Source organism: Crinia signifera, chromosome 7, assembly GCF_055691185.1.
Source record: "Crinia signifera chromosome 7, ASM5569118v1, whole genome shotgun sequence".
Lineage (NCBI taxonomy): Eukaryota > Metazoa > Chordata > Amphibia > Anura > Myobatrachidae > Crinia > Crinia signifera.
In genome coordinates, this window is record NC_139223.1 from 169,949,683 (window position 1) to 169,964,528 (window position 14,846).

Below are 14,846 nucleotides of genomic sequence, written 5' to 3' on the forward strand. Positions count from 1 at the left end.
ATTCATGAGTTATTGTAGGCAGAACATTGAAAATAAATTCATTATTTAATATGCCAGCAGCCATCACATGTCATAGGACTGAGCTGCAGCACGTCACATTAAAGGAATTTAAGTGCTCCTAAAGTTAAGAGTATCCCCTTATTAAAAAAAAAAAAAAGCCCAGTACACATTTGGAACGGAGGCATGACCACACCCCCATTTACCCATGACCACGCCCCATTTACATGTGGCCACACCCCCTTTCTAAATGTGTACCGATTTCTGCCCTTCAGATGTTGGAGGGTATGTCACGCTGCACGGTGTACTGAGGCTGGATGTATGAGGTATATCACGCTGCACGGTGTACTGAGGCTGGATGTTTGAGGTATATCACGCTGCACGGTGTACTGAGGCTGGATGTATGAGGTATATCACGCTGCACGGTGTACTGAGGCTGGATGTTTGAGGTATATCACGCTGCACGGTGTACTGAGGCTGGATGTATGAGGTATATCACACTGCACGGTGTACTGAGGCTGGATGTATGAGGTATATCACGCTGCACGGTGTACTGAGGCTGGATGTATGAGGTATATCACACTGCATGGTGTACTGAGGCTGGATGTATGAGGTATATCACGCTGCATGGTGTACTGAGGCTGGATGTATGAGGTATATCACGCTGCACGGTGTACTGAGGCTGGATGTATGAGGTATATCACGCTGCACGGTGTACTGAGGCTTAATGTATGAGGTATATCACGCTGCATGGTGTACTGAGGCTGGATGTATGAGGTATATCACGCTGCACGGTGTACTGAGGCTGGATGTTTGAGGTATATCACGCTGCACGGTGTACTGAGGCTGGATGTATGAGGTATATCACGCTGCACGGTGTACTGAGGCTGGATGTATGAGGTATATCCCGCTGCATGGTGTACTGAGGCTGGGTGTATGAGGTATATCACGCTGCGTGGAGTACTGAGGCTGGATGTATGAGGTATATCATGCTGAACGGCATACTGAGGCTGGATGTATGAGGTATATCACGCTGCACGGTGTACTGAGGCTGGGTGTATGAGGTGTCTCACGCTGCACGGTGTACTGAGGCTGGGTGTATGAGGTATATCACGCTGCACGGTGTACTGAGGCTAGATGTATGAGGCATATCACGCTGCATGGTGTACTGAGGCTGGATGTATGAGGCATATCACGCTGCATGGTGTACTGAGGCTGGATGTATGAGGTATATCACGCTGCACGGTGTACTGAGGCTGGATGTATGAGGTATATCACGCTGCACGGTGTACTGAGGCTGGATGTATGAGGTATATCATGCTGCACGGTGTACTGAGGCTGGATGTATGAGGTATATCACGCTGCATGGTGTACTGAGGCTGGATGTATGAGGTATATCACACTGCACGGTGTACTGCGGCTGGATGTATGAGGACACATCTGTATGAAAAGGGTGATATACAGTCTGCAGCAACTCTATGGGCGGTATTCAATGAGCCTGATTCGCCAGGTTTTTATGGCGAATTTGTGCTGTTTGGCGAATTTCTGACAAAAACGGTGAATCACCCTATTCAATGACCACATGGCGAATACATTTCAAGGTTTTTTTCGCCATGATTCACCGAGTAGCAATCGCTATCTTTTTATGGCGAAGTGGAATGTGAACTTTTAAAATAAAGTGTTTTGTTTTTTACATTTGGTGTCAACAAATCAGGAATTTTATTCTGAGGAGGGGCATGCTATTTTTATTCATGTGCTGTAAGCACATGAATATATATTTAATTTAAAAAATAATTTTTTTTTTTTTTTTTACACAGCAGCCAGCAGGGGGCGCCGGAGCCGAGCCGCTCATTACATATTCATATATTCACTGCACGATCATTACGATCGTGTGTAGTGAATATACGCTCCCCTGCTGGCACCCCCGGGGGGGCAGCCTGTGCTGCCTGGCACCCGGGGAGCCCACCTAACCCCCCACAAAGGTCTGGGCTAGGCAGAGAGACTACCATCTCTCTGCCTGGCACCGTCCTCAGGCTCCCTGCGGCAATCGCCGCAGGAGCTCATATTCGCCAGTCAGGGGCTCGCTGCCCCTGACTCGTTGAATACCGGAGCCCGCCGGCTCCGGAACGTGGCGAATGTGCAGCGAATCCAAAAAAGGATTCGCTGCACCTCGCAGGTATTCACATTGAATACCGCCCAATGTATGTACACAATGGGCGGTATTCAATGAGGCAGATTCGCCAAGTTTTATGGCGATTCTGTGTTTTTTTCGTGTGTGCCGGCGATTTTTGGAGCTGAAAAAGCGAATCACCCTATTCAACGACCTCTATTCGCCAATGACGACCGGCGAATGAAGCACCAATCGCCAAATGTTATTCTCTACAAATCGCCGGTTTTTGTCTATAGGAATTTTCATGGGGATTCGCCGGTAGTCGACGGGATTCGCCATGAATCGCCAAAAGTGTATTCAATGAGAAGTTGGCGATTCTTATTTCTTGTTTCATATCGCCGTTCCTCACCGAGTGTCCCTCGTCATCTTTTTATGGTGAACTTTGTTATGAACCTGTGAAATAATTGGTTTTAAGTGTTTAATTTCACTCTGCAAGTGTAATCTAATATTATTTGCTGCCCTTGTGTGATTTGATGGTTGTAGAAGTGCTATACAAATATATATTTAATTTTTTCTGGTATTTTTTTTTTCTCCCACAATGCACTGTTCTTACCCATGGTGCACCTCACTTACCCATGATTCTCCTCCCCACCTCACTCCTTCGTTTGGCCTTTGAGGAGATTACACAGCTTTTGCAGTCTGCTGTATTGGAATCGTTTTTTCAGGGTAATTTGCATTTTTCTTGCATTTCACTGCAATTTCTTACAGTACTGAAGCTGTTTAGGGAAACGCCGGATTGGCTGAGAATCGCCGTTGGGGGCGGCGATTCTCAGCCACGTTGAATAGGGTGACACAGCTAGTCCCGGCGACTCCCGACGAATCCCTACGCGTGGCGAATCGACGTAAAAAAAACGGCGAATGGCTGGCGAATCTGAAATCAGAATCGCCGTGACCAACGATTCATGTCATTGAATACCGCCCAATGTGGATCTGGATTGTAGGCATGTCGCTCACTGACCTGCCCAGAAAGTCGTCCTTGTCGGGGTCTTCATCATATAGGTCAATCTCCAGGTCCTGCCCGGGGACCTCGTGTACCACAAACTGGTGGAAGGAAACAGAGACCGACGTTATACATATGAGATATGTCAGGCTCACATACGTCACAGACACACACAGACCTTATACATATGAGGTATGTCAGGCTTACATACATCACAGACACACACAGACGTTATGCATACGAGGTATGGCAGGCTCACATTCATCATAGACACACACAGACGTTATACATATGAGGTATGGCAGGCTCACATACGTCACAGACACACACAGACGTTATACATATGAGGTATAGCAGGTTCACATACGTCATAGACACACACAGACGTTATACATATAAGGTATAGCAGGCTCACATACGTCAGACACACACAGACGTTATATACATATGAGGTATGGCAGGCTCACATACGTCACAGACACACACAGACGTTATACATATGAGGTATGACAGGCGCACATACGTCATAGACACACACAGACGTTATACATATGAGGTATGGCAGGCTCACATACGTCATAGACACACACAGACGTTATAAATAAGAGGTATGGCAGGTTCACATACGTCAGACACACACAGACGTTATACATATGAGGTATGGCAGGCTCACATACGTCACAGACACACACAGACGTTATACATATGAGGTATGGCAGGCTCACATACGTCACAGACACACACAGACGTTATACATATGAGGTATGGCAGGCTCACATACGTCACAGACACACACAGACGTTATACATATGAGGTATGGCAGGCTTACATACGTCACAGACACACACAGACGTTATACATATGAGGTATGGCAGGCTCACATTCGTCACAGACACACACAGACGTTATACATATGAAGTATGGCAGGCTCACATACGTCACAGACACACACAGACGTTATACATATGAGGTATGGCAGGCTCACATACGTCACAGACACACACAGACGTTATACATATGAGGTATGGCAGGCTCACATACGTCACAGACACACACAGACGTTATACATATGAGGTATGCAGGCTCACATACGTCACAGACACACACAGACGTTATACATATGCATACCCTCCAACATGTCCCATTCCATTAGGTACAAAATGCTCTGTTTCTGGACTTCCTTACCAGTGGCAGTTGCAGAGGTGGGTGTGCAGCACAGTCCAATATTCAAAAAGGGGAGCCACACCTACTGCCACTCCAAACATCACTGTCCTGGACTCACTGGCAGTTGATGTGACCCCCCTCTTTGAATTTTGGACTGTGCTGGATTCCAACCTCTGTAACTGCCACTGGCAAGGAAGTCCAGGAACAGAGCATTGTGTACCTAATGGAATGGGTCATGTTGGAGGGTATGCATATGAGGTATGGCAGGCTCACATACATCACAGACACACACAGACGTTATACATATGAGGTATGGCAGGCTCACATACGTCAGACACACACAGACGTTATATACATATGAGGTATGCAGGCTTACATACGTCACAGACACACACAGACGATATACATATGAAGTATGGCAGGCTCACATACGTCAGACACACACAGACGTTATACATACAAGGTATGTCAGGCTCACATACGTCACAGACACACACAGACGTTATACATACGAGGTATGTCAGGCTCACATACGTCACAGACACACACAGACGTTATACATACGAGGTATGTCAGGCTCACATACGTCACAGACACACACAGACGTTATACATACAAGGTATGTCAGGCTCACATACGTCACAGACACACACAGACGTTATACATACGAGGTATGTCAGGCTCACATACGTCACAGACACACACAGACGTTATACATATGAGGTATGGCAGGCTCACATTCGTCACAGACACACACAGACGTTAGACATATGAAGTATGGCAGGCTCACATGTGTCATAGACACACACAGACGTTATACATATGAGGTATGGCAGGCTCACATACGTCAGACACACACAGACGTTATACATATGAGGTATGGCAGGCTCACATACGTCACAGACACACACAGACGTTATACATATGAGGTATGCAGGCTCACATACGTCACAGACACACACAGACGTTATACATATGAGGTATGGCAGGCTCACATTTGTCACAGACACACACAGACGTTATACATATGAAGTATGGCAGGCTCACATACGTCACAGACACACACAGACGTTATACATATGAGGTATGGCAGGCTCACATACGTCACAGACACACACAGACGTTATACATATGAGGTATGGCAGGCTCACATACGTCACAGACACACACAGACGTTATACATATGAGGTATGCAGGCTCACATACGTCACAGACACACACAGACGTTATACATATGAGGTATGGCAGGCTCACATTCGTCACAGACACACACAGACGTTATACATATGAGGTATGGCAGGCTCACATTCGTCACAGACACACACAGACGTTATACATATGAGGTATGGCAGGCTCACATACGTCACAGACACACACAGACGTTATACATATGAGGTATGGCAGGCTCACATACGTCACAGACACACACAGACGTTATACATATGAAGTATGGCAGGCTTACATACGTCATAGACACACACAGACGTTATACATATGAGGTATGGCAGGCTCACATACGTCACAGACACACAGACGTTATACATATGAGGTATGGCAGGCTCACATACGTCATAGACACACACAGACGTTATACATATGAGGTATGGCAGGCTCACATACGTCACAGACACACACAGACGTTATACATATGAGGTATGGCAGGCTCACATACGTCACAGACACACACAGACGTTATACATATGAGGTATGGCAGGCTCACATACGTCACAGACACACACACAGACGTTATACATATGAGGTATGGCAGGCTCACATACGTCATAGACACACACACAGACGTTATACATATGAGGTATGGCAGGCTCACATACGTTAGACACACACAGACGTTATACATATGAGGTATGGCAGGCTCACATACATCATAGACACACACAGACGTTATACATATGAGGTATGGCAGGTTCACATACGTCAGACACACACAGACGTTATACATGTGAGGTATGGCAGGCTCACATACGTCATAGACACACACAGACGTTATACATATGAGGTATGGCAGGCTCACCTACGTCACAGACACACACAGACGTTATACATATGAGGTATGGCAGGCTCACATACATCATAGACACACACAGACGTTATACATGTGAGGTATGGCAGGCTCACATACATCATAGACACACACAGACGTTATACATGTGAGGTATGGCAGGCTCACATACGTCACAGACACACACAGACGTTATACATATGAGGTATGTCAGGCTCACATACGTCACAGACGTTATACATATGAGGTATGGCAGGCTCACATACATCATAGACACACACAGACGTTATACATATGAGGTATGGCAGGTTCACATACGTCAGACACACACAGACGTTATACATATGAGGTATGGCAGGCTCACATACGTCACAGACACACGCAGACGTTATACATATGAGGTATGGCAGGCTCACATTCGTCACAGACACACACAGACGTTATACATATGAGGTATGGCAGGCTCACATACGTCATAGATACACACAGACGTTATACATATGAGGTATGGCAGGCTCACATACGTCATAGACACACACAGACGTTATACATATGAGGTATGGCAGGCTCACATACGTCACAGACACACACAGACGTTATACATATGAGGTATGGCAGGCTCACATACGTCACAGACACACACAGACGTTATACATATGAGGTACGTATGTCCGGCTCACATACGTCATAGACACACACAGACGTTATACATATGAGGTATGGCAGGCTCACATACGTCACAGACACACACAGACGTTATACATATGAGGTACGTATGTCCGGCTCACATACGTCACAGACACACACAGACGTTATACATATGAGGTATGGCAGGCTCACATACGTCACAGACACACACAGACGTTATACATATGAGGTACGTATGTCCGGCTCACATACGTCATAGACACACACAGACGTTATACATATGAGTTATGGCAGGCTCACATACGTCATAGACACACACACAGACACAATGCAACAGACATACATCACTATGGCAGTCCATGTCATAATAACATACATATGATCACTGTATAGTATATGTTACAGACATACATCATGTGTATAATATAGTTATCTGTCATATCTCCCAGTGTGTACGCATCGAATGACGAATGACGCGTGCACCCGCGGGTCATACATGTATAGACAATGGCGCACATAGCATAGCACCTGATAATATCATGCCCAGATTGCATTGATCATTTGATCATCAATAAATGGGCCCCATAGTATGGCAACTATACACAATTACAGACATAGATGGCAGTCAGAATACCAGCATCCCGATGGAGGGGTCAGGTAAGTATACCCTAAGGGCTGTTTCACACAGTACGGTTCCTGCCGCACGGTGAAATCCCGTACGGTCAGGGAGCCGCGCCGCACTCAGAATTTTATAATGGCAGGGATGGCCACAGCCCGGCAGCCGTCCCTTCCAGTGGGGGGATCCGGCTGCAGCCGTGCGGCCGGGCCGTGGCCGTCCCGTGTGAATGGACACAATAGTGTCCATTCACAACTGCTGAGTGCGGCACGGCTCCCTGGCCGTACGGGATTTCACCGTGCGGCAGGAACCGTACTGTGTGAAACAGCCCTTAGGGCTGTTTCACACAGTACGGTTCCTGCCGCACGGTGAAATCCCGTACGGTCAGGGAGCCGCGCCGCACTCAGAATTTTATAATGGCAGGGATGGCCACAGCCCGGCAGCCGTCCCTTCCAGTGGGGGGATCCGGCTGCAGCCGTGCGGCCGGGCCGTGGCCGTCCCGTGTGAATGGACACAATAGTGTCCATTCACAACTGCTGAGTGCGGCGCGGCTCCCTGGCCGTACGGGATTTCACCGTGCGGCAGGAACCGTACTGTGTGAAACAGCCCTTACTCTCCCCCTGCCCCTAACCCTAACTTCCCGCAGCCTAACCTTAACAGTCCCCCCTGCACCCCGCCATCTAAACCTACCCTAGTGCCTGTAACACTAATCCTCCCCATTAGTGCCTAACTCTAACCTTCGTATCCCACAGCCTAGCCCTAACCTTCACCCACCCCTAGCCAAACCCAACCCTTACTGCCTAAACTTAACCCCCCTCCCCACAGCCTTACACTACAGCTTCCTGCTTCCCTACCGCTCAGCATCCCTTCGGTCAGGATTCTGGCGCCGGCATCTTCAGTGTTGTCTGGATTCCAGCAGATGCTGAACACATTCCCCTCTTGCCTGTACCATAACCAGCCTTCCGGCCAGTAACGGCACTTACCCCTACCCAATGCTTGCTGTAGGAGATGTGGTAACAATGTCTACATGACGCTTCCCATATGTGAGAGCACTCCGATGTTGCAAGCAACACCCTAGGGTCACAAATAGTAGCGCTAGTTGTGTCAAAACCAATCACACAAATAGATTTAACTGAGCAGAGTCTGCTGCTTCTTATACAGGGTGTGTACCCTTGGAAAAACAAGATATAGGTGGTTTGTGGCAGCAACAATAAATTGTACCTACCACTTTAAGAACGCAGGTCTGTCCAGAAAGTTTCACACAATAAAGCTATCAAATACATTTATTTTAAAAAGAACACATAATTCACATTATGAGGCGAGATGTATTAAAATACATCGCCGCCCTTCGCGCCCCCCCCCCTCCCGCCGCGATGCCAGCGCATATGTACTAACATATGCGTCTGGCATCGCGGTGCGGTGACGGAGCCCCCCCCCCCGCGATACCTGTACTCTGGTGTGCGGGGTTCTCCGTCACCTCCCTGCTGCCTGGCTCTACCCTCACGCCGGGGACAGCTAAGCAGGCTGTCCCCGGCGCCTCCTCCTCCCCCCTGCAGCCGGAAGGATGTCCGGCTGCTTCACTAGGGGAAGGAGGGGTTTACCTTCCGGGGTCCAGGAGGACCCTTCAGGAAGGTAAGCCAGAGGGGGGGGTCGGCGAGGCGGCGGGCTTGCGGCAAAAAGAAGACCATAGGCTTCTATAGGGTATCGCCACCCAAACATATATTAAGATTCTATAATAAAACTGATCAAACTGAGGAAGCCGCCGAGTTCTGATACAGGCGGAGAAATGCATTTTTTGGTGAGAGCCTCTGTTACTACTCCCGGGGACCAACTGTTCCTACTAAGTCTAACATCCTGAGGTCTGCCCACAGCAATACATTTGCACATCGAAAATCATCCGAAGTTCTCTGGTAAAGTGTGGAGTGAAGGACCCAGTAAAGCAGGGCTGGGCAACACCGGCCCTCCAGATGTTGATGAACTACACATCCCAGGATGCTTTGCATTAGTTTGCTATGTGGCCATGCTGAAACTGATGCAAGGCATGCTGGGATGTGTAGTTCATCAACATCTGGAGGGCCGGTTTTGCTCAGCCCTGCAGTAAAGTCATCTGGACAGCTTATATTGGATATACAAATTCGCGGGACTGGTAACTATACGAATGCCATAGCCTCTTGAGGAACTTTTCCAATTACTAAATAGCCTCATATAAAGATTGAGCCGCAATCAGTTCTATTATAGAATTTTAATATATGTTTTATGTTGTATGTCTTGTGTGTCCCTTCATTGTGCACTTTGAAATTTGGAATATAGGGCGAGATGTATCAAACGGAAAATGCGGTAAAACCCAGGTTTTACCGCATTTTCCAATGTATCAAAAATGATATTGCATTGAAGGGTATCGCCACCTTTGGGTGGCGATACCCTATAGAAGCCTATGGGCTTCTTTTCGCCGCCTGCCGCCTTCGACGCAAACCCGCCGCCTCGCCGACCCCTCCCCCCTTTGGCTTACCTTCCTGAAGGGTCCTCCTGGACCCCGGAAGGTAAACCCCTCCTCCCCCTAGTGAAGCAGCCGGACATCCTTCCGGCTGCAGGGGGGAGGAGGAGGCGCCGGGGACAGCCTGCTTAGCTGTCCCTGGCGTGAGGGGAGAGCCAGGCAGCAGGGAGGTGACGGAGACCCCCCGCACACCAGAGTACAGGTATCGTGGGGGGGGGCTCCGTCACCGCAATGCCAGCCGAATATGATAGTACATATGCGCTGGCATCGAGGCGGGCGGGCGGCGATGTATTTTAATACATCCCGCCCATAATGTGAATTATGTGTTCTTTTTAAAATAATTGTATTTGACACCTTTATTGTGTGAAACTTTCTGAACAGACCTGCGCTTCTTAAAGTTATAGATACAATTTTTTGTTGCTGCCACAAACCACCTATTATTTGTTGGCAAGAAGCGGCTGAGATGTGCATGACTGAAGCGCTCCTAGACACTCTGAGCTGTGTGTGTAGGCCATGACCCAAGCACAGTTTGCGGAAAATAGCGAGATGTGGCAACATTCATAATTGTGCGTGGCTGAGAATGAGGCCCGGGGTATCTGCATGTTCAGCATAAAAAATACAACAAAATGGTTCCAGTAATTACTAAACCAGCTGCCTGCTCACCTCATACATCTCGTTCCAGCGAGGATTCAGATTCTCCCTTATTGTTTTGCTCTTAAAAGTCTGGTTTCCCACCCGCGTGACAGCGTAAGGGTCAGACTTGCCCTTTATCATGCCCCTCAGGTAGGTGTCCTTAGGGATCAGGTTTTCAGCTTCTAGCAGAAAAAGTCTTAACACCCCCTGAGACAAAGAAATAAAGAAACAGATTAAAATCCCTCATATCCTGTCCCACCACACATCTACTGCTTCCTAATGTATACTACCGCGCCCTCGTGTCCTATCTCACCACACATCTACTGCTTCCTAATGTATCTTACTGCTCCCTCATGTCCAATCCCACCACACATATACTGCTTCATAATGTATCTTACTGCTCCCTCATGTCCTCTCTCACCACACATCTACTGCTTCCTAATGTATCTTACTGCTCCCTCATGTCCTCTCTCACCACACACACCTACTCATCCCTCATGTCCTGTCCCACCACACATCTACTGCTTCCTAATGTATCTTAACGCTTCCTCATGTCCAATCCCATCACACATATACTCCTTTATAATGTCCTATCCCACCACACATCTAGTGCTTCCTAATGTATTTTACCACTCACTCATGTCCTATCTCAACACACATATACTGCTTCCTAATGTCCTATCCCACAACACATCTACTGCTTCCTCATGTATTTTACCGTGCCCTCATGTCCTATCTCACCACACATCTACTGCTTCATAATGTCCTATCCCACCACACATCTACTGCTCTCTCATGTCCAATCTCACCACAGACCTACTTTTACCTAATTTATCTCATCACTTCCTCATGTCCGATCTCACCAAACATCTACTGCTTACTAATTTATCTCACTACACCCTCGTGTCCTATCCCACCACACATCCACTGCTTCCTAATGTATCCCACCACACATCTACTGCTTCATAATGTATCTTACCGCTGCGCTCCCGCTCCCTCATGTCCTATCCCACAACACATCTACTGCTTCCTAATGTATCTCACCACACATCTACTGCTCCCTCATGTCCTATCCCACCATACATCTACTGCTTCATAATGTCCTATCTCACCACAGACCTACTGTTACCTAATTTATCGAAACACTTCCTCATGTCCTATCTAACCACACATCTACAGCTTCCTAAAGTATCTCATCACACATCTACTGCTTCGTAATGTACCTCACTGCTCCCTCGTGTCCTATCCCATCACACATCTACTGCTTCCTAATGCATCTTACCACTTCCTCATGTCTGATCTCACCACACATCTACTGCTTCCTCATGTCCTATCTCACCACACATCTACCGATCCCTCATGTCCTATCTCACCACACATCTATTGCTTCCTAATGTACCTCACTGCTCCCTCATGTCCTATCTCATCACACATCTACTGCTTCCTAATGTATCTAACCACTCCCTCATATCTGATCTCACCACACATCTACTGCTTCCTAGTGTATCTCACCACACATCTACTGCTCCCTCATGTCCTATACCACCATACATCTACTGCTTCATAATGTCCTATCTCACCACAGACCTACTGTTACCTTATTTATCAAAACACTTCCTCATGTCCTATCTAACCACACATCTACAGCTTGCTAAAGTATCTCATCACACATCTACTGCTTCGTAATGTACCTCACTGCTCCCTCGTGTCCTATCCCATCACACATCTACTGCTTCCAATGTATCTTATCACTCCCTCATGTCTGATCTCACCACACATCTACTGCTTCCTCATGTCCTATCTCACCACACATCTACTGTCTCCTAATGTACCTCACTGCTCCCTCTTGTCCTATCCCATCACACATCTACTGCTTCCTAATGTATCTTACCACTCCCTCATGTCTGATCTCACCACACACCTACTGCTTCTTCATGTCCTATCTCACCACACATCTATCTTACTGCTCCCTATTGACCTATCTCACCACACATCTACTGCTTCCTAATGTATCTCACGACACATCTACTGCTTCCTAATGTACCTCACTGCTCCCTCGTGTCCTATCCCATCACACATCTACTGCTTCCTAATGTATCTTACCACTCCCTCATGTCTGATCTCACCACACATCTACTGCTTCCTCATGTCCTATCTCACCACACATCTATTGCTCCTAATGTACCTCACTGCTCCCTCATGTCTTATCTCACCACACATCTACTGCTTCCTAATGTATCTAACCACTCCCTCATGTCTGATCTCACCACGCATCTACTGCTCCCTCATGTCCTATCTCACCACACATCTACTGCTTCCTAATGTATCTTACTGCTCCCTCATGTCCTATCTCACCACACATCTACTGCTTCATAATGTATCTTACCGCTCCCCAGGGCCGGACTGGCCATCTGGCACTTCTGGCGGAACTTGTGTAATATCTGGGCGCCCGATTATTTAATTGTATGCCTTAACTTAAGGCATACAATCAGATGCGATTTTGCGGTAAAATCGCATCGCGACCAAATCGCATGTAATGCGATGGACGCGATTTTCCATAGGATTCAATGTTAAAATAGTCCTGTGCATTTCCCCACTATCCAAGTGGGCATAGAGTTGATTTTATATAGCGTGGCGAGCGCAGCGAGCCCGAAGCGTGGCCAGCGCAGCGTGCCCCGCGACGGGACATGGATTACTTAAAATGTTTCCGCGTCCCCACGCTTTGGGCTCGGGCTCGCCATGCTATATAAAATCAACTCTATGCCCACTTGGATAGTGGGAAAATGAACAGGACCATTTTAACATTGAATCCGATGGAAAATTGCGTTGATCGCATCGCATTTGATTTTTTCCGACCCGATCTCTCGGGCACCCAGTTATTACACAAGTACCCTTCAGGGGCCAATGGCCAGGTGGGCTGATATCTTCTTGTAGGTGGAGGCTCCACCTCCCGATCGGCACACAGAGAGATCCGCTGGACTCACGGCTGGTCCGGCAGCTCTCTCTGTGTGCCGCTGAGGTCCAGGAGAGGGGGGCATCACACTGCCCTATTCCCCTCTCTCCTGAAAGCCGGGAGAGGCAGCGCATGCAAGCAGGGTGCATGTGTGCATGCACCTGCGTGTGCACGCACCTGCGTGTGCATGCGTGCGACAAAGGTTGCGTACATGCTGCAATTTGGCGGCCCAGTCCGTTGCTGCCGCTCCTGCATGTCCTATCTCACCACACATCTACTGCTACTTCATGTATCTCACCACTTCCTCATGTCCTATCTCACCACACACCTACAGCTTCCTAATGTATCTTACCGCACCCTTGTGTCCTATCCCACCACACATATACTGCTCCCTCATGTCCTATCTCACCACACATCTACCGATCCCTCATGTCCTATCTCACCACACATCTATTGCTCCTAATGTACCTCACTGCTCCCTCATGTCTTATCTCACCACACATCTACTGCTTCCTAATGTATCTAACCACTCCCTCATGTCTGATCTCACCATGCATCTACTGCTTCCTCATGTCCTATCCCACCACACATCTACCGATCCCTCATGTCCTATCCCACCACACATCTACCGCTCCCTCATGTCCTATCCCACCACATATCTACCGCTCCCTCATGTCCTATCTCACCACACATGTACCGATCCCTCATGTCCTATCTCACCACAGATCTACCGAACCCTCATGTCCTAGCTCACCACACATCTACCGCTCCCTCATATCCTAGCTCACCACACATCTACCGATCCCTCATGTCCTATCTCACCACACATCTACCGATCCCTCATATCCTAGCTCACCAAACATCTACTGCTCCCTCATGTCCTATCTCACCACACATCTACCGCTCCCTCATATCCTAGCTCACCACACATCTACCGATCCCTCATGTCCTATCTCACACACATCTACTGCTCCCTCATATCCTATCTCACCACACATCTACCGATCCCTCATGTCCTATCTCACATCTTCTGCTTCATAATGTATTATCTCACTACACATCTACTGCTCCCTCATGTCCTATCTCACCACACAGCTACTGCTCCCTCATGTCCTATCTCACCACACATCTACCGATCCCTCATGTCCTATATCACACACATCTACTGCTCCCTCATATCCTATCTCACACACATCTACTGCTCCCTCATA

At 47.9% G+C, this 14,846-nt stretch overlaps 1 protein-coding gene across 1 annotated transcript in view; it reads right to left on the reverse strand.

Annotated features, from left to right (window-relative positions):
* Positions 1 to 14,846, reverse strand: part of ESYT3 (extended synaptotagmin 3) — a 66,117-nt gene that overhangs the window by 12,320 nt on the left and 38,951 nt on the right. Inside the window, exons 9-10 of the mRNA XM_083154329.1 lie at positions 10,713 to 10,889; positions 3,126 to 3,208 (exon numbers count right to left, since the gene is read on the reverse strand). Coding sequence (XP_083010455.1) covers positions 3,126 to 3,208; positions 10,713 to 10,889 — 260 coding nt within the window. The remainder of the gene's footprint in view (positions 1 to 3,125; positions 3,209 to 10,712; positions 10,890 to 14,846) is intronic.